Here is a 20,718-nt window from a genome sequence, read left to right as displayed (position 1 = left end):
TGCATACTGATCATATGCTTTATAAAAACCAACGGACACATGACCACTTAAAACTTCAGCTCAGAGGGCTGGAGAGATGGCTCAGTGGTTAAGAGCATTGCCTGCTCTTCCAAAGGTTCAATTCCCAGCAACCACATGGTGGCTCACAACCATCTGTAAAGAGGTCTGGTGCCCTCTTCTGGCCTGCACACATGCACACAGACAGAATATTGTATACATAATAAATAAATATTAAAAAAAATAAAATACTTCAGCTCACAAATTTGAAAGTGACTTAGAGCACAGTAACGTTTGGTTTCATCGCGGGAGCTTTGTAGGTTATGTAGGTAAGAGTTCTTCATGATTCTCTTTGCAAATTAGTAATATTCTTGCCCTATGTGATTTCTTAGTCAACTCTTAGGACTCTTCATAGATCTTCTAATGGATACCAACTGGCTCTGAAATTGCTGTTGTCTCATCTGTGAGATTATGTCCTCCTTGAAAGTGTTTTTCAAGAACAAATATGCTACTGTGTATGGTATTTAGAATTATGGTTGGAAGACAGGAAAGCTATTTAAGTGTTCATTATAGTTATTATTTTGAAAATGTGTTTTGATTGAGTAGTTTATAGAGCCCATTGAACCTTGAAAAGAGCAGATACCTTTTATGTCAAATATATCCTCCTTGGTTGCTATTACTTCAAAAGCATTTCCTATTTAAAACATTGCTTTGGCTTTAAAAGCATGCCTAATACTCAAATGGGGACACTGGCTCTTTGTAAAAACAAAGAGCTCTCGAAACTTAAAAAAAAAAATCCAGTAACTATTCCTCTATCCACGACCACTCGAGTTACAGTGCCAGTGTATCATATTCAGCCGGTGTAGCAGCTCTAATGTTCCCAAGTTGCTTTGTTCCGTACATGGAATGAGCTCAGGCAACTGCTCCGAGATCTATGATATTATTTAACTCGGTCTCACTCTTTACATTTCTACTCTGCTAACTTTCCAGTTATAATAGCAATAATAGTAGTAATAATAATACCCCTAATCGTAATGCCATCTTAATGAGTTTGTGTTTTAAAATAAAATCCCCAAAACTGAGTTTCTTAAAAACAGATTTCTTTCCTCACAGTTCTGTAGATCAAGACAGGGTCTTGGAGAGTTTGTTTCTTGTCTCTTAGACTTGTGGGTGTTCACCCTTTTGTGTTCCAACTCCCTCTTACAAGGATAGCAATCATACTGGACTAGATGCTACTGATTGTGTGTGTGTGTGTGTAAACAGGAATCAGATCCATAGACTCAAATATGTCTGCATGTTTGTGATCTATCATTTATCATGGCTATGTTAGACACAGAAATGGTTTCTAAGTTCTAGTTCCTGTACTCTTTGGCCCCTAATGGCCTCACTGTTAAAGAAATTCACCTTCTAGAAATCACTCTGGATAAAAGCACGTGTTGAAGTACTTGGAACTATGTATCCAACACGTGAATTTTGTCCTGAATACGTGGTAATTCTATGGTCCAGATAAGATCTGAACTAACATCTGCCTGACCTCTAATCCAAATACCACAGGACGCAAAATGCCCTGAAGACCTTTAGACAGGAGACTGGAGAGGTTCTTTAGGCAACACTTACGAACTCTGCTATGTGCTCCAAGTACCAGGTGTAAAAGTTATCAAGACTGATACTGATTTCAACAAATTTATAGTCTCTTGTTGGAGGTAATTAAAACTAAACAGGCAATTATATTGCCCTCAGTATAATACAACTATACTAAAATACAAAAATTCATAATTTTACACATTGAGGAAATGCTAAAAGCCCAGTGGGAAATAAGCTGAGTCTAAGACAAATAAATATGGCTATTATAAATCATCTCTTTGGACATAGATATGTTTTGCTGAAACCTGATTCCTGATAAGATTTCTGCAAATGGTTCTTGTAAGAAATTATCTGTTTCTATCCGTCCCCCCGCCATTTTTTTTTCTTGGACAAGCCCTTTGTAGGTTTTGAATTTATGCTATCTCTGCCTGTCTCCCAGATGTTTATGACACTATGCCTGGCCATGTGCCCTTTCATATCAAGATTATTACTGGGATTGAATGTAATTTCGATACTGTACATCAGATTTGAACAACTGTATGCTAAATGCCAAGTACTTTGCACACATGACCTCTGATCCATAAAATCCTGCTCACGGACGACAGAGGAGACGTTCTGAAGAAACGTGATCTCTGCAGAGCTAATCAATCACCTTAAGGCTCAAGGCTGAATTTAAGTTAGCAGAAGCGTGGCGGGTCCTTCGTGGAACTTACTCCGCCCAAATTCATTTCTGACCACAAGCTGTGGGAACTCGAAGTTTCAGATGCTGCGGGTAATTCAATGGCACCTAGTTACTGCTTGTTGTGCAAACATTTACCTTTAAGAACATCAAGGAAACATCTATCCTTCTTTTCTAGTCTAACCCAATCCTTAGCATCAAGTCTGCAAAGCTAGATGGACCACGGAGGCACTGAAATTGAAGACGCCCAAAGGGACTCCACTGAAAAAAAAAGCCAACGTGCAATTGTCTTTTACGCCTAACAGACGGCCGAACAGATGCAGCGAATTAACAATTGGTTCCAATTCTGCACCGGCATCCCTAGCGCTCTGGCTCAGGATTTATACGTCACGAGTCAACACGGGACTCCCAACCGTCGCGTTCCCTTAGACGGAAGCCTAGAGGCTTCAGTTCGCGTGGGTCTTGCACGTCCTCGGGTGGGGTGGGGGGGTGGGAGCATCTAGCGCACCAGGAGGGACGTTTGGCGGCTTGCGTCGCCCGCGCCGCTCCTCACTTTTTGGGCTGAAGTGTCCCCGCTCCTCCCACTGCATCCCCGTGCCATGGTGAAGCCGCGCATTTCTGCTGGGAGGCCAGGTCCTCCCCGGAAGTGTCCCAGCGCGTCCGCGTCGCGGCGAGTTCCGGCTGCAGGGAGATGGGCTGCGCTGGAGCGGAGCAGGGCGCCCTGTGCCTGCGCCTGCGCTTGGCGCGCCCGTCTCTAAGTTAAGCAAAGGTCCTGCAGCATGGGAGTCCAGGGGCTGTGGAAGCTGCTGGAGTGCTCCGGCCGCCGGGTCAGCCCGGAGGCGCTGGAGGGCAAGGTGCTGGCCGTGGGTATCCTTCAGGCGGAGCGCTGGCGCGCGCGGGCCGGGTCACTGCAGGAGGGCTGGGCTCCTGGGGGGGGGGCGGGCATTGCTCGGGTGTCTGCCTGTCCAGCTTGCAGCCCCGCTCTCCTCATTTTAGGGTCAGTCTGTGCCTCCTGTGCTTCGGTGCTCCCTGCAGAGTAGGTACACGGTTGCCTTGGAGAATCGGGAGATGTAAAGGATGAAGTTAGTTGGAAGAGCGCCGTTAAGTTTAGAAGTTATTTTTGTGCGGGGCGGGAGGTCAGCGTGGAGAGACTTCCGATCTCCCGTTCTTTTGCTTAGTCAACTCGTCTTTTGGAATGAAAAATGAATGTGGTGCATAGTGAATTAGGTTCCTTCAGCCCCCGTCGTGTTTCCGTGTATGTTTAGCTGGTTTTGTGTCGCTGTAGTCTTGTTCTTTTTTTCACACTTTGGAAATGTCATTTTGAAGTTTTCGTTTGCCTTTTCCACGACTCCTTTGACAGTGCCTCTTTTATCTCAGAAGCTGGAGGTACCATTACACTATTTTCTTAATGAGAACTAGACTTGTAAACAAATTGCTGGGCGCGCGCGCGTGCGTGTGTGTAGGTGAGGCATGTCAAGTCATTCTGTAAAGTGCAGCAAAGAAGCCATTATCCGATGAGCCAGTTCTTTACTGTGTGCCCAGCTTATAATTAACGGAGAACATGTAATATTGGAAGGATAACGTTTTATGTCAAATACACCAGTAACAAAATTTAATAAAACACTCTTACAAGTTTTTACCTAGGCGACAGGAAGTTGTGTAACTTGAAGAACTTTGTAAAACACATGTGCTCTGTCGCACCCTGGTGGTTTCTCGGTATCACTGCAGTTTAAGGATATTTGAATTATTAGTGAACGAAAGGGCAATTTGTAGTGAGGGGGAATTCTTAAATTCTTACCGAGGGTTTCACCTTATAGTGGTAGAGCGCTTTCTTAGGATGTGTGAGGCCCCATAGTTCCTTGCCCGTTATTGAGAAAAAAGTACTACTGGTCACGCCATCAAGGATTTTCTGTTCCAGCCCCTGTAAAGGATTAGGAAGTTCAGCATCCTAACATTCAGGGATGTCAGAGGAAAAGCAAACTGGGTAAATTACCTGTAAAATGGCTGAGTTCCATTCAGGATGTGAAGTCATTTTTGTGAGGTTATTAAGCTTTTCTGAAAGAACGGGTCTTTTATCTAAAGAAAATTGAGAAAGATTCTGCATACAATCACATATGTGTATGTTCATAATATGATTACTTTTGTAATTTTTTTTATATTTTACCATGAGAATTCTGATACCTGAAATTTAGGTGTTATTGGTTTGGTAATAAAGAACTCATCCACGGTTATCTTAGGTTTGTAATTTACGTACTCTTCCAAATAAATTGGGTTTTGGACCACGTGGATAGCTGAATGTCTTATTTAAACAGTTTATGTCTGGGTTAAAAATGAAGAAACAACAGTTTAGTTTTTTCCATTATAGACCGTACCATCCATTAATGCATTGCTTGTACTGGGGAGGTAATGCCCCCTCTGAACACATACCTATCTGGATTAACTTAGTCTTCAGTCACCTAACTTCAGGACTAAAGAGAATTCCCTTTTGTTCTCAAATGTCATTGGGTCTTTGAGTTTCAACTCTAAAGCGAGTTTTGGCTTTGCTTCAGATTTAAGTAAGCACTTGCCCTTGGGGAATGTAAATTTGTTCCCCGTGTGTTGAAGTTTAATGAATCAAATTGTGAAAATACTTTTGGCCTGTCTGATTTTTATGTGATTGTTTTTCACCGAGAATTTTATGTGGGGGACTTTCAGCCCTCCGGGAGAAATGGTAAGCCACAGCTAGTTTACACGTGGAAAGGGATCACTTCCGTGAGGTTTAGCGTTTCAGGAGTAAGGGTGTGGATCTGCCTATGACTTTAAGATTCAGAGTGTGGAAAGTAATAAGGAACTAAAGAAAAGCTAGCCGGCTTTGGGTAGATTCTGTCATGGCCAGGTAGCATCCAGCTTCCTTAAGTGGTGAGATATGTTTAACGTTCTCTGTTTGTTGCTATCGTGTCTTGGATACTGAAAGTCTGAGGATGAGGCTGGAAATCCCATACTGTTTCCCTTTACCGGTTCTCCCAGATATTAGCATTTGGCTGAACCAAGCACTTAAAGGAGCCCGAGACCGCCATGGGAATGCGATAGAAAACGCCCATCTCCTCACATTGTTCCACCGGCTCTGCAAGCTGTTATTTTTTCGTATTCGCCCTATTTTTGTATTTGATGGAGATGCTCCGCTGCTAAAGAAACAGACCTTGGTAAATATCATCTCATTTTATTTTCTCTTTCGACACCGTTAGCAATTTTTTTTTTATATTAAATTCAGTTACAGCATTTCTCCCTTCCCTTTCTGCTCTCCAAACCCTCTTATGTATCCCTCCCCAACCTTCAGATTCATTTTTCTCCTCATTATTATTGCATGTTTTTATGTATATGCACCTATATTCCTAACTGTAACAACTTGTTCCGTCCGGGGCTGGAGAGATGGCTCAGCGGTTCAGAGCATTGCCTGCTCTTCCAAAGGTCCTGAGTTCAATTCCCGGCAACCACATGGTGGCTCACAACCATCTGTAATGAGGTCTGGCGCCCTCTTCTGGTGTGCAGACATACACACAGACAGAATATTGTATACATAATAAATAAATAAATATTTAAAAAAATAAAAAGATTTAATTCTGTATGCATTGGTATTTTAAAAAAAACAAAACAAAACTTGTTCCGTCCTTATAAGGCTGCCTGCATGTATTCCTCATTTATTTATTTGTTCATATGTTTGATTTATTTTTGCTTTTTGAGACAGGGGTTCTCTCTGTTGCCCTGGCTGTTCCGGAACTCACTCTATAGACCAGGCTGGCCTCGAACCCAGAGATCCACTTGCTTCTGCCTTCTGAGTGCTAGGGATTAAAAGTGTGCACCACCACTATATGTTTTCAGTGAGCAGTTTTGACTTGTAATCAGTGTAATTTCAATTGCTTTTAAAAATTTATGCTTAACCGTTTTGTAATTTAGTTTGATTTTCTTTTTCTCTTTTCTTTTTTGCGACAGGCTCTCTCTATGTAGCCTCAGCTGACCTGGAACTCCGTATATATACAATATATATATTGTATATATATATATATATATATACATATATACATAGTATAGTTGCATAGTTCTGCCATTGTCCTAAGTACTGGGATAAAAGGCATGCAGTACTGTGCCAGGCTTGTAACAGTTTGTCTTTACAATATTTATGAGAGGTTATTATATATGTTAGGATCAAACTTACCTATTAACTGAAACTACTCAAATTCTTAAGTAGTTTCTGTAGGGTATCTCTTTAGGTGGTCCACATTTTGTCTGGCTGGGCTACTCTTGCTCGCTGTGGACCCTTACTTAAGAGATGTCTCCTTTAGAGTGTGATTGCGTGTCCTTGGCGACAGGAAAACAAAGCAAACAAGCAAACAAAAAAACTACGTTCAGAACAACAACAGTAAAAGTGCTCTGGTCCGGGTGATCCTCAAATGCCTTCTCAGTGAAATTGTCTACTTAGCTCAACATTTATTAGAATGCTTTTATATATGCTAAGGATTTTTTTCTAATATAGTCCTGCATTTGTGTGTGGGGGCAGAGGTATGTACAAATCATTTCTTAAAACAGTATCAAATTGATTTTGTGATAATTTTTTATAAAGGCTTAGATTCTTGGTGGTATTGAAATTTATTTATAAGAAACTGACAATAAGCTAGTAACTCCTCAGATGTGCTACATAGGTGACCTTTAGACAGGTGCTCTGTGCGTTCCTGTCCGGCACAGAACTTGAAGATGCTCGTTGACCGAAGTGAGGAGGAAGCCCTGGAACAGCCATTGTCCTACGTTCAGATCCTGAAAGGTTTTTAGTGGCCCCACGTCTGAAGTGAAATCCCACACGCTTCATTTGTTTACAGGCCAAGAGAAGGCAGAGGAAGGATTCCGCATCCACCGACTCGCGAAGGACCACAGAGAAGCTCCTGAAGACATTTCTGAAGAGACAGGCTCTGCAAACTGCCTTCAGAAGGAAAAGGCAAGAGGAGTGTGCTGTGCACCCTCCCTGGCATCTGCTGTCCTCTCTCCTTTGTCTCCTCACAACAGGAAGAGTCAGGGGAGCAACGAGTGGAGAGCTTCAGACCTGGGGGTGTGGGATTGTGGCTAACGAGAGAGAAAAGCTATTGTATTTCCTCCTCCTTTAATTAATTAATTAGATTTGTATTTTTTAAGAGTTGCAGGGATTGGAACTCAGGGCCTCATGGAGTTCCCTGCAACCTGACTTTACTGTGATAGGCCCCTTTCTGACTGGAGCTGAGGCTGTGGAAAAGGCTCTGAGGAGCCCTGGCCAGTTCCCCTTTTCCTCCACATGGTTCTTAGTTATAACAGTAATGGCTTGGGGGAGATGCAGGCCAGGAGAAGACAGCCAGATGAAGCGGGGTAAAGCACTGTCCTTGAGCAGGGTTTGTGCAGCCGGCAGGAGGAGATGGTTGACTAAAAAATGCTTTTCATATGATTTTTGTTGAAAACTAACTGCATGTGCTTTTCAGAAATGAAGCCCTACCCAGTCTTACTTGAGTTCAAAGAGAGGACATCTATGCTTTGCCACCTTTACAGGAGGAAGAAAAACACAGGTAAATGTTCGTCTACTAAGGAGAATCTCTTTAGGGGCTGGGGAGGCGGCTCAGTTAGTGAAGGGGCTTGCCCCTCAAGTGTGAGGACCCATTCTACCCATCACACCCACATAAAAACGTGGGCAGACTGGTAGCGAATGCCTGGAATCTCAGCGTCAGGGAAACCAGGAGGTTTCCCTGACCAATAATTTATAGGGAGTTATAAATTATTGTAACACCTTCTAGGATCAGGGCATATCCATGCAGAATATCTGTTCAAATTCCCCTTTTCAAGATTACATATTTAAACTGACTTACCAACTACTGGGTTTTCATCTGATTTTTTTGTGTATGCTTTTGGTTATTCCTGATCTCTCTCCTTGCTCTTCCTCTATACATGCCTAAACCTTTAGCCTTCTCTCTGTATATCATTTCTTTCTCTACATAGCTGGCGTCACTCTCTGGCATCTCAGTAGCACCCAACCTTTTTTCTGTCTCATCTTTGACCTCGTACTTTTGCCCCACTCCCAGCACAGTCTGCTGTGTCTTCTACAATTTATTTAAAGCCAAATTCTGATATTGATATTGTCATTTTCTATAAAACTTCATAATATATTTTTCTTTTTTTTTTTTCCCTAAATGACAAATTCTCAGCGTAGTATCCTAGTCTGACCGGAATTTGCTCTGTAGTTCAGAGTGACCTTGAATTTATAACCTTCCTGCTGCACTCAGGCCCATCACCACTCCTAGCCTACCTTGTTGTTTCAAGATAAACTTTCAGCCCTTTAATCACTTTTTCCAGCCTCGTCTCCTGGTCTCCTCTCCGTTATAGGCAGAATTTTCTTGCCTTTTTTCCAGATGACTGCAGAACTCAGTTCATGTTCCTCGCATGTGCTTCCTTTGTACCCTGCATTGGAGTCCTTTGCTTATCCATAGCAGATCCACCAATGTGATTGTAGGAGGTTCTGGAAAACTTCATGACTGTCTGTACTAGCTTCTTTTCTCTTCTCTTCTCTTCTCTTCTCTTCTCTTCTCTTCTCTTCTCTTCTCTTCTCTTCTCTTCTCTTCTCTTTTCTTTTGGTTTTTCGAGACAGGGTTTCTCTGTAGCTTTGGAGCCTGTCCTGGAACTAGCTCTTGTAGACCAGGTTGGTCTCGAACTCACAGAGATCCGCCTGCCTCTGCCTCCTGAGTGTTGGGATTAAAGGTGTGAGCCACCACCCACCCGGCTTGTACTAGCTACTTTTTTATTGCTGTGATAAGATATCATGATCAAGACAACTGATGAAAGAAACTTTTTTTTGTTGTTGTTTATTTTATTTGACACAGTGTGGAACCTGTCCTAGAACTCACTGCTCTGTAGACCAGGCTGACCTTGAACTCACAGAGATCTGCCTGCCTCTGCCTCCTGAGTGCTGGGATTAAAGGCCACCACTGCCCGGCTAAAAGAAACTGTTTAATTGGGCATATGGTTTGAGAGGGTTAGAGTCTGTTATGGCGGAATGAAGGCATGGCAGCAGAAACAGCTGGTAACTCACATCTGGAACCCTATTGGACAGCATAGCCTATACTGGACATGGTGGGAGGATTTGAGGCCTCAAAGCCTGACTCTTGTGACACGCCTCCTCCCACAAGGCCACACCTCTTTCCCAAGTACTTGCATCCAAGTTGGTACCAAATGTTCAGGCTTATGAGCTTGTGAAAGTTATTCTTATTCAAACCGCCACACTGCCTGAGGTTTTTTTTAGGCAATTTACTCCTTAACTTAGCTCTACCAACTTTCTGCTCCTTATGGAGGGAGTTAGGATTTCATATTGCAGTTGCTTACTTGTGTGTGTTCCCCATTAGGTAGTGAGATCCTAGGGTCACAGCCTACCCATCCCATTCGCTATTGTAGACCTCGATCTCAAGAAGCGTGCTTTTAAGTGTTTGTTAAAAATCACAGGTGTTAAAAGTGTTTTCTTGACTGCAGTTCAGAAGAGGAAGATGAAAAGCAGTGGCGAGAAAGAATGGATCAAAAGCAAGCTTTGCAGGTACATAACGGGAATTCAGAACGTGTTTCATTATTTGAAATGATGAACAGGATGGGTTTATGAACGTTCTCAATAAGGAGTAAACATAGCTGTCCCTTTAACTGCGTGTTTTTGATTGCATGTATGCATACATATATGTATATGTTTATATATGTATGTATGTCTGTGTAAAATCCACACTTACCCATGCATCCAGTGCATTTGTATATTGTATTTGGCATTATGTGTGTCTTTCTTTCTTCCTGGGGAGGTTTTGAGACAGGGTTTCTCTCTGTCGTCCTGGCTGCCCTGGACCTGACTATGTAGACCATGCTGGTATTGGACTCACAGAATCATGCCTGCCTCTGCCTCCCAAGTGCTACGATTAAAAACGTTACGGACAGCTGTGAGCTGCCATGTGGGTGCCGGGAATCGAACCCAGGCCCTCTGGAAGAGCAACCAGTGCTCTTAACCACTGAGACATCTCTCCAGCCCCCAAATTAATTTCTTTAACATGTTATTTTCTTAAAAAAAAAAAACAAGACAATAAACAAAAAGCTAATGTGGCTATAAAAATGGCTCTCATCCGCAAGTCTTGTTCTCGTTTCCGAATCCTTCTGCTTGTTCTTTTTCAATCTAGGCTTCCCACTCCCACCAGGTTCTTGGTATTGGAAAAATCCCTGCCCCAGACATCTCTCTGACAGGGTTTTCTCCATCTATCATGTAAGATTTTTCCCTGACTACTCTTAGCAGCTCAGCCTATTGGATGTTCTAACAGTTAACCTTGCTTACCTATTTTCTTGCTTACGTGCCTTGCTCTACTTGTAAGATTAGGGTTCGTATGTACACAGCCACCACAGTGTCCAGAGTCTTTGAGTGGGGCCTGGGTGGGGGGTCTGAGCGCCTGATAAGTGGTTTGCCTTGGAATGACTGAACAAATGAAGGGGCTTACCTGTTTGTGCACTGTGATGCCTGCTGCAAATGAATGCATGCTTCCGTGCGTAGATTATGGAGAGCTGTGTTTTATGATATAAACACAGTGTTCGTAGCAATGACGAGGCCTGAATGGGTAAATATTAACTTAATGAGGTTAACGTTTTACTTCCCACAGGAAGAATTCTTTCACAATCCTCAGGCCATCGACATCGAGTCTGAGGATTTCAGCAGCCTGCCCCCTGAAGTGAAGCATGAGATCTTAACTGACATGAAAGAGTTTACCAAGCGAAGGCGGACACTGTTTGAAGCAATGCCAGAGGTAAAACACCGCAGTAAACAGTAGCACACCAATGCGTAGAACGGAACTTCAGCAAGACTCCGAGAAGGGAAAATGGAGATGGTACTTAGAGCCAAAGTCTCCACTTTAGACAGTAGTCCAGTTTATCCGTTACAGCTCATAGATATTCAAAGAAGTCTTGGGGACTTTCTGTTCAAGACTAGGCCTTCTCTTCCGTGTGTTCTCAGCACCTTGTAACGTGGTGTTCTAGTCTCAGCACAGAACACGCCTGTCCTGATCGTGGCTACGCTCTCAGCAGGTACTTCCGTGTCTGACACAGTAAGTGCCCCGCCTGCTGTGGTTCGTGGGCCAATTCTTAGAAGTTACTTTAAACCGCAACATGCATTGCCGACAGAAAGTAATCATAAGACGGAAAGTACTTCCGATGTGACATTCCAGGTACAGGATTGTGTGTTCTCCTAGGGTGGCCTGAGCGTGGTGACTTCACAGTCGCAGGAAGCCGAGGCAGGTGTGGTGTGCCTGGTTGTGTGTTTTGTCCTGACAATGCTGGTGGTGATTACTAAGTTTATGCACCCACTGGGCACCCGCTGTCTTTAGTTTCGCATGTGTGAGTTCTGTTTTCCTTCCTTTTGGCGCCCCCTGCTGTGGACTGAAAGTTCTCAGTGTTGATGTCATGGTTTTATTATGATTTTTTTACTTGCTGTTGACTTTAGAATGCTTGTTACTCTGGTTTCAAAAAGATGAAAAAAAGGATTTATCTCTTATTTCTGATTTTCTATGCAGTTTGTGCAGTAAGAAAATAAGGTGCACAGAAATTATATTATTAGGATTTTCGTACAAGGAAGTTTATTTTTATTCCAAGGGGAAAGCAATCCAGACTCTATCTATCTTTCAGGCATGTGCTTTGAGGGGTTGTGAGGAATCTCTGAGTGTGACTCAGAAATAAGATTTGAGTGGAATGAGAAGGAAAGGAGAAAGACAGCCCCTCATGGTTTTCTCTTTTTCTCCTTGAAACCACGCTGTTGCTAGATCATGCTAAGCCATGCTGGAAGGCTAGGGTGGCTTCATGAGAAGACAAATTTCAAGTAGTCCAGGATGGACCTTGGGGCGACTTATCGATTGTGCCCTTGTGGTATTCACAATAGAAGATCCATGTCCTGGTTGCAGGGATAATGAGACTCATAATGTATTCAGTTGTGTAAGCCACTGGCTGAGGTCTCCATGTGAGTCTGGCGTTGAAGTCTCAAGTCCGTCACTTACAGACTGGAGATAGAAAAATGTCTCATTGGCTGTCTGGGAGAATAGATCAAGGTAGTTTGTATAAAAGAATGTCCTCATTGGAAAAAGCTTTATACTTGTTAATTATGGTGATTAAACCCTCGGTTGCTTTATTCTTTGTCGTTTGGGGACCAGGGACAGGGCTAGTGCTAGGCACTTCATTTGTATCTAGAAGATTGTGTTTCGCTGAGCCACCATCACACGCCATACCACAGCCATGTAGTCTAGCTCAGCAAATGGTTTTTGAGTGAATGATTAAGTAATAAAAAGATCCTTTATAATTCTTTTGCTTAATTCTTTTTGTTTCAAAGAATTTTTCTCTTTTCCTTTTCTTTTTCCTTCCTTCCTTCTTTCCTTTCTTTCTTTTTTTTTTTTGTTTTTTGTTTGAGGCAGTGTTTCTCTGTGTATCTCTGGCTGTCCTGGAACTCACTCTATAGACCAGGCTGGCCTCGAACTCACAGAGATCCACCTTCCTCTGCCTCTCTCAGTGCTGGGATTAAAGGTGTGCATCACCACCGCTGTTACAATTCCATGTGGGCTAATCACATTACTTGGGAGGCAGAGACAGGAGTATTGCTACAATTTCAGGGCCAGCTTGGGCTATATAGTAAGTTCCAAAAACTTGGGCTATTTATTGAGCAACTGTCTCAAAAGCAAACAAAGGATAAAGAAAAACAAAAAGCAAAGGAAGTTACCCCTGGAATCCCACCTTGGTTTTCAAGTTTTATTTTTCTGCTAAGAGGCCGTACCTTTTGGGGATGGGTTGGTGCGTGGTGGTGTTACCTGTGGAAAGCACCGATCTTGTTTATTTTATTCCCTAGGAGTCTAATGATTTTTCGCAGTACCAGCTGAAAGGCCTGCTTAAGAAGAACTACCTAAACCAGCACATAGAAAATGTCCAGAAGGAAATGAACCAGCAGCACTCAGGGCAAATCCAGAGGCAGTACGAAGATGAGGGGGGCTTTCTGAAGGAGGTGGAGTCAAGGAGAGTGGTCTCCGAAGACACCGCCCACTACATCTTGATAAAAGGTACCGGGCACCGTCATTGGCTGGACAGCTTCAAGCCATAGGGTAGGGATGCAGTTTGCTCCTGCCGCCATGCCGTCCCTGTCGTGATGACAGGCTGCATCCTGGGCCAGTCAGAGCAGATTCAGGGCATCTGAGGACTTGGATCAGGAGCACTGTGCTCTTCAGGCTCTTGGTAGGGCTTCTGCAGGTAGCTACGGCTGCTGTGTCTTATGGTTCTGATGGCCGTCCCATATCCAGAACATAGCATCTTGTAGTGTTCCTTTCCATCCTCAGGCCCCTACATTCTTCTTATCCCCACCCTCCCCCCTTTTGGGATGTGCTGTGTGCGTTTATGAAACATTTACGGCTGAGCACTCAGCAGTTGCTTGTCCCAGAATTCTGCACTGAGTGTCAACCCTCTTCGAGGAGGAGCTTCTCTGGTCCAGGCTGGCCACGACACTGGTTCTGAGGTACAAAGGTACGGGTTTGGGAAGCATTTGGATGACATGTTCAATTTGCAAAATAGCAGCCCTACAGTTTTTCCTAGGGCAGTGACCTCTCTAGCCATGAGTTTTGACTGGGTCATACAGTCTCAGACATGTCTTTCCTCCTATAGAGTGGGCCACAAATCCAGTTGAGTCGTATGTTGATTGACCCCAGAGTATTCTTGACACTGTTGCACTAACGGGCACATCTGGTCTGTCAGGTCAGAACTGTAGCACACAGTGTTCACCACCAGCAAAGACCTGAAATCTCCTCACTCCCAGCAGCCTGCCTAGTGCCTTTCAGTTCTGTGGTGGCTGGGTACCAGGAAGGAGGCTTCCAGCTCCTTTCCAACTTCTGCACCCTGTGTCCAGGGTGTGTAGTGTCATTTGCAATTGGATTAGAGCAGTAGCAATGGCCTATTCTATATTCTTCTGGGAGCTTCTCTGGGCTGTCTGGTCAGAGACCCATGGGGAGTAACTTGTCCTTGGCACTGGGATTTTCGATCAGTTCCCATGGCATCTAGGAGCAATCTTGTCAGCTCACACAGGGTGCTTCCATTCTTTTTTTTTTTAAATTGTGTTTTTTTTTTCATTTGTACAGTGGTTTTTGCATCTATCTTTGGTTTGGGTTGACCCTTCCCCCCTTACCATCTTCATCTTTCTTCTATTCTTTCCACTCCTTCCCTAATTAAACCTTTCTGTCCCTAGTATACCTCCTTTTCATATCGTAACTGAGAGAATGAAGTAATATAGTGAGCTTCAGTCTTGGTGTGATAGGGAAAACAAAAGTCAAAATCATGGGCTTTAGAAGCAGGCTTGCCTTGATGTCCAGTTCTGACTCTTGATTTGAGCTAGTGTCCTAAGCTCTGTGGGTCTTTGCTTTCATGCCAGGCACTTTGTATCTCTGATACAGTGTTTGTGGGCTGTGTCCCGTATGTGGTGGCTTCTGCTATTTATAAATTTATTATACACATTAGCTACGTAAGGTAGAGTTTTGGGATCATCGATGGTAGAATGTCTCTAATATTTCCTCAGACTTTTGACCATTTTTTTTTTGTTGTGATGGGTACAAATATAATATCTCCTTTTTTTTTCTTTTGGTTTATTTTTGCTTTTCTGTATAACTTTGGAGCCTGTCCTAGAACTTGTTCTATAGACCATACTGGCTTTTTTTTTTAATATTTATTTATTAATTTATTATGTATACAGTGTTCTGTCTGTGTGTATGCCTGCAGGCCAGAAGAGGGCACCAGACACCATTACAGATGGTTGTGAGCCACCATGTGGTTGCTGGGAATTGAACTCAGGACCTTTGGTAGAGCAGGCAATGCTCTTAACCTCTGAGCCATCTCTCCAGCCCGACCATACTGGCTTTGAACTCACAGTGATCCACTTGCCTCTGCCTCCCTATTAAAGGCTGGTGCTACCACCACCCGACTCTGTGTACTTTATTTTAAAAAGATGTGAGAAGTAATATGTTATATCAAAGTAATTTTTAAAATATGAAGTTAGCATTAGAAATATACAACAAGGAGCTTCAGAGTGGCTCAGCAGGTAAGCTCTCATCTTGCTCTCATCAGAGGAACCGGGTTCCAGGTCAACTACACAAGTGGCTCACAGGTGCCTGTAACTCCACCAAGGGGTCCAGCATTCTCTTCTGATTTCCCCAAGCACCCACACACGTAGGGCATTCATTTACACAAACACACACGCACACACATAAATTAAATAAAGAAATAAGTGAGTCACAGTTTCTAAAGCCAGGCTTAACTCTGAAGGCCGTCCCCCACTGCCTCCTTACCCCACCCTGTCAGAACTTTCAGCGACTCTGTCATGTATATTGGTTTTTCTATTGTTGCTTTTCCTTAGGGGTATTGGAATTTTTTTTTTCATTTCAGATTTTATGACAAAGAACTTAGTTTCAAAAGCATATTTGAATTTGCTAGTATTTAAAGTAATAGGGAGAAAGACCATTTTACAAATTTAAATCCACATGTATGAGCACTAATACCAGGATTTAGTTTTTTTCTATAGAAACAAATAAGAAATAACCTAAAATGGGATTTTGTTTTACGAAATAGATAAAAGTTTTTGTTTCACTTTTGGCTGTGTATTTTGGCAAAATAAAATTTTAAATTACAAAATAAAACGTTGTGTACTTTTTCGCCCTGAGGTCTGGGAAAAGACATCCATGATAAAGCCAGGGGAATCTTGGTTAGGTAGTAGCAATTATATTTATCACTAATGGGTTAGTTACTACAGAGCCAGCCACTTTAGAATTAGTGAACAGATTTAATCAAAATGTATCACAATATTTATGATCCAGGATTCTCTTGTTCATCTTCCCAGAAATACATCGCCACACTGTGAATTGCATGGTGAGAAATGTTTTAATTTCTCTCAGGTATTCAAGCTAAGAAAGTCACGGATGCGGATTCAGAGGCTTCTCCTTCCTCCAGCAGAGCGCACAGCACGTCCTTGGACCTGAAATCCTCACCCCAGGAGAAAGTGAAGCAGGAGAAAGAGCCAGAGGCCACACCTCCTTCTCCGAGGACTTTACTGGCGATGCAGGCAGCCATGCTGGGAAGTAGCTCAGAAGAGGAGCCCGAGAGTGGAGCGGGAAGGCAGCCTGGGGAGAGGAACCTGTGGGCCACGGCAGATGCAGGCTCCGTGTCCCCGCGTACCCTTGCGGCTATTCAGAAAGCCCTGGATGAGGACGAAGACGGGAAAGTGTGTGATGGGGGCGACGAGCGCACAGGAGGGACAGGGATGAGAGTGTTAGGCGATGACAAAGATGGAGAGGTATGCGCCGGGGGTGATGAGCCGGCAGTGCGAACACCGCCTGGAAACGGGCCCGACCAGGGGCCCAGTGACGGAGTTGTCGAGAGCCGCCGTGGTGGCACGCCGTTTGCCACAGTTCCTCCTGTACCCGCCGCGACCGCGGTGGAGGAGTGTGCGGCCAGCGGCGGCCGTGAGAAAGCACAGACCGCCTCCGCTCCTTCATGGGGTGCCGCTTGTCAGCACGCTGGTGGGTGCTATGCTCCAGGAGAACAAATGCCACTTACTCCTGTGGTGAAGGCAGCGTCCGAGAGAAGCAGTGAGGATGAGGTTGAGGGTAAGCAAGCTCCCCTCCCGTCAGCGTGCACGGAACTTCCATGCCTTGATGCTTCTGGGCTCCTCAGTGAAACGAAAGTAACTCTGGTACCCGCAGTGAGAACATATTCTGATCAGAGGCTGGACCTTGAAGGGCCCGAGCTGCAGGAAGGTCTCAACCCGCCCGAGGGGAAATGCGTTTCTTCTCGTTATTCAAGTGATGATGAAACGGAGTGCGCACAAGCCCCTGCTTCTAAACCATGCAGTACAGTTCACGTCCCTGCAGAGGCGACGGGTGACTTAGGAAAGGCATTGTCTTCCGACGAACGTGGCGATTCCCTGAAATCCATCGAGCAAGGGGAGATGATGCCTGAACCTGCTGCCAGGGAGTTGATTTCAGTCCCGGGGCCCACGGGACCAGTGGAGATGGAGTCGGAAGAGAGCGAGTCTGATGGTAGGTACTCCTTTAAGGGAACGGAGTGGGAGGGCTTCCTGTCTAGAGAGACCAGGAGACCCCGTAGTTCAGCCCTGTTTACAGCAGAGGAACCAGGGAAAAAGGAGAAATGAGCGTCCCAGGGTCACACAGCCAGGATGGGGATGCCTTGCTTTGCATCTTTAAGTTTTATTTTACATGTATGGATAGTTCACATATGCACGCAGTGCCCATGAAGGCCAGAAGGGGGCACCAGATCTTCTGGAATTGGAGTTACACAGGGTTTTGAGCGGCTCTGGTCACTGGGAAGCTTAATGCAGGATCTCTGCGAGAGCAGCCAATGTTGTCAACTGATGACTGGCCTGGCAGCCTCTGTCCTTGGGAAGGAGTGCCATGCTTGGGGAAAAGAAAGCTGAATTTCCTTTAGCTTTTGTTAACTTTCTACTCTGACAAACTTGCAAAAATTAAAAGACTTAAAAGCTGTCACAGACTAGCGACTGATTTCACACCTAACCTTAGAGGCCGGTATTTTGCCCCGTTTGTTTGTATGTTCCCTGTCTCTCTTTATCTTTGCTCCTTCTGCCCCTTCTCCCTCCTCTCCTCCTCTCCGTAACTCCCTCTCTCTGTCTCTCCCGTGCACTCTTTGTTTGCATATCTCTGTCTCTGTATTTTTGTGTACACTTGTGCGAGTGATCTTCATCATCTATAGCTTGTTTATTTGGGTAGTCGCTTCCTTGCTAAAATCTGACTCCAGAGTCAAAGGCATGTTGCTGTTTCTTTATGGGCATTTGCTGGGAGCACAGGTCTGAACTACCATGCCTGGCTCGATTTCTACATCTTAGTTTCTCTGTTTGTCAGTTAGCGGAAAGGAATCTGGGGCCTGTGAGAATATGCTGCACCCAGGCAAACTTCCTGCTGTGTGTTTCTGCATCCTCGACTGACCTCCGTCTGAGCAGAGGCCTACTGTGATAGTTGCCAAGTTTCGGTGACCAACTCCTTTGGGGTCTCATATTTTTCACAACTGTTTAGAAAGTTCTGATGACGTCAGAGTGACCCTGATGCTCTCATTGTAGATGAAGTGACATCATTCTATTTTGGACAGGAAGTTTCATTGAGGTACAGAGTGTGGTCAGTGATGGTGAACTTCGAACAGAGTCACTGGAGACTTCTAAATCTGACTCTGAACAAGATGAAGAGGAACCAAGCGGAACCCCGCAGGAAGGAACCTCCAGGGACACAGAACTCCAACAGGACAGCTCCGACAGCGAGGACGTGGCCAAAGGAGAGCACAGAAACGCCGACAGAGATGCTGAGAGCTCGCCTAATGAATGGCAAGATATTAATTTGGTAATCATGTAATACCATGTTTTAACTTAGTGCCGAGGATGCCAAGCCTGTGGCTTTTGAGATTTTAAGAGTTGCTGGATAAATGTTTACTAGCTGTTCTTAATTCATCTTCTTGTTACTCATAGTTCCCTTTTGAAATATTAATTGCGAGCCAGGCAGTGGGGGCGTAACGCCTTTAATCCCAGCACTGGCGATCTCTGTGAGTTCGAGGCCAGCCTGGTCTAGAAGAGCTAGTTCCAGGACAGGCTCCGAAGCTACAGAGAAACCCTATCTTGAAAAAAACAACAACAACAACAACAACAAAAAGAAAGAAATAAAAAGAAATGTTAGTTGCATCTGGGATGGATAGGTTTCTCATATGATATAGTGAGGAGCCCGAAAGGGACAGTCTTTCCTCGAAATCCCAAGAGGGAAACACTGTAAGGAGCAGCAGGTTACTGGTCATTTCCGCCAGAGGAAATGCAGGCTTTTTGTTTTCTTGCAACAAATGAACATAGCTGTATCGTCACTGTAATGATCTGTGAATGGGAGCATTTTTTATAGGAGGAACTGGACATCCTGGAGAGCAACCTCTTGGCAGAGCAGAACTCCCTGAACGCTCAAAAACAGCAGCAAGAACGGATCGCTGCCTCGGTCACAGGCCAGATGTTTCTGGAAAGTCAGGTGAGTGAATGTGACTCCAGGTTGGGCTTCTGTGACTCTGTGACTCGTCCTTCAGTGGGAAGGGCTGTGTGATAGCCTCACACCCCTTGTGGTCAAGGTCACCAGTGCATTTTCCCTGTGGGTGGTTTCTTTGACTACAGGAACTCCTGCGCCTGTTTGGCATCCCCTACATCCAGGCTCCCATGGAGGCAGAGGCGCAGTGTGCCATTCTTGACCTCACTGATCAGACTTCTGGGACCATCACTGACGATAGTGATATCTGGCTGTTTGGGGCCCGGCATGTCTATAAGAATTTCTTTAACAAAAACAAGTTTGTAGAGTACTACCAGTACGTGGACTTTCACAACCAGCTAGGTAAGATTCAGAGGGTGGTCACTTCCCACACTTCACCCGTCCTGAGTTGCCTCACGTGGTTTTTTTCTTCTGAAGGAACTAATTCGATGCATGAATGGAAATGTGAAATTATAGTATTTCAAAACTCGGATTTAAGAAGCTAAAATTCTAGTGTCTCTCTTGTAGTTAAATCATCTACAAGGTTAGTTGAGTTTCCTTACAGGGAATCAGAGATGCTCTCATAGGGCAGGGAATGGCGCCGTTGCTGCTTCTGATGTTGACCGCATGTCCGTCCATCTGTTCAGCTGGGAAATGCACACTGGTTGACTCTCATACGCCAGTCATCCTTGGCAGTGGGAAAAGGGCAGCGAATGACACAGTCTAGTGGAAGGAAAAGATGCTGGCCGTGTTTACAAGTCATCATGTGATGCTTGGTGTGCACATAGGGTAAAAGCAGAGGAAGAATGAGGAGGAGCTGCATGACGTTCCCACAGAGGTGCCCTCATGGAAGGCTCCTCGAGAAAATATAGTCAACAAAGATGATGTCCGAGGGACTTAAAGATTCAAGGCCCTGAGGCAGAAGATTGCTTATATACCTGTTCTAGGGAAGTAAGGAGGCCAATGGGAATGGGGAAGGAGGGTGATATCAATAGTTACATCAGTGAGCAGAAACTGAAGCCTCATAGTGTCTGGTGCAGCAGAGAAAACAGTGTTTGTGTCCTGCATGAGGGATGTGGGAAGAGGGCTTCTAGTTTCCCGTTTCTAGGCCGGTGGTAGAATGGAGCAGAGGAAGAGAGTGGAGTTGGGATGAGTTCATTCCGAGAGGCTCACGAGAGGCAGTTGTTAGTGGAATGCGTGTGCCTGTGGTCGGAGGGAGCAGGTCAGACAGCTAACGTAGAGGTGAGTATACATAGAGAACTTAAAACGAGAATGGTTAAAACTTGAAAATCTCAATATAATGATATCTAACAAAGGAAACTCTATTTAAATAAAACTGGTGTCTTTGCATATTGGTTTATCATACACAGTTTATAT

The 20,718-nt window shown here is 44.4% G+C and overlaps 1 protein-coding gene across 1 annotated transcript in view; it reads left to right on the top strand.

Annotated features, from left to right (window-relative positions):
• Positions 1-7,162: 7,162 nt before the first annotated feature.
• The window catches only part of Ercc5 (ERCC excision repair 5, endonuclease), a 20,362-nt gene continuing 6,806 nt past the window's right edge, over positions 7,163-20,718 (top strand). Inside the window, exons 1-9 of the mRNA XM_050159147.1 lie at positions 7,163-7,226; positions 7,738-7,821; positions 9,770-9,830; positions 10,921-11,064; positions 13,143-13,350; positions 16,219-17,361; positions 18,443-18,687; positions 19,231-19,350; positions 19,491-19,704. Coding sequence (XP_050015104.1) covers positions 9,807-9,830; positions 10,921-11,064; positions 13,143-13,350; positions 16,219-17,361; positions 18,443-18,687; positions 19,231-19,350; positions 19,491-19,704 — 2,098 coding nt within the window. The 5' untranslated portion in view covers positions 7,163-7,226; positions 7,738-7,821; positions 9,770-9,806. The remainder of the gene's footprint in view (positions 7,227-7,737; positions 7,822-9,769; positions 9,831-10,920; positions 11,065-13,142; positions 13,351-16,218; positions 17,362-18,442; positions 18,688-19,230; positions 19,351-19,490; positions 19,705-20,718) is intronic.

Source organism: Alexandromys fortis, unplaced genomic scaffold (assembly GCF_014885135.2).
Source record: "Alexandromys fortis isolate MF-2015 unplaced genomic scaffold, M_Fortis_MF-2015_v1.1 scaffold_65, whole genome shotgun sequence".
Taxonomy (NCBI): Eukaryota; Metazoa; Chordata; class Mammalia; order Rodentia; family Cricetidae; genus Alexandromys; species Alexandromys fortis.
The sequence above is the reverse complement of the archived record's forward strand: the minus strand, read 5'-3'. Positions and strand labels throughout refer to the sequence as shown.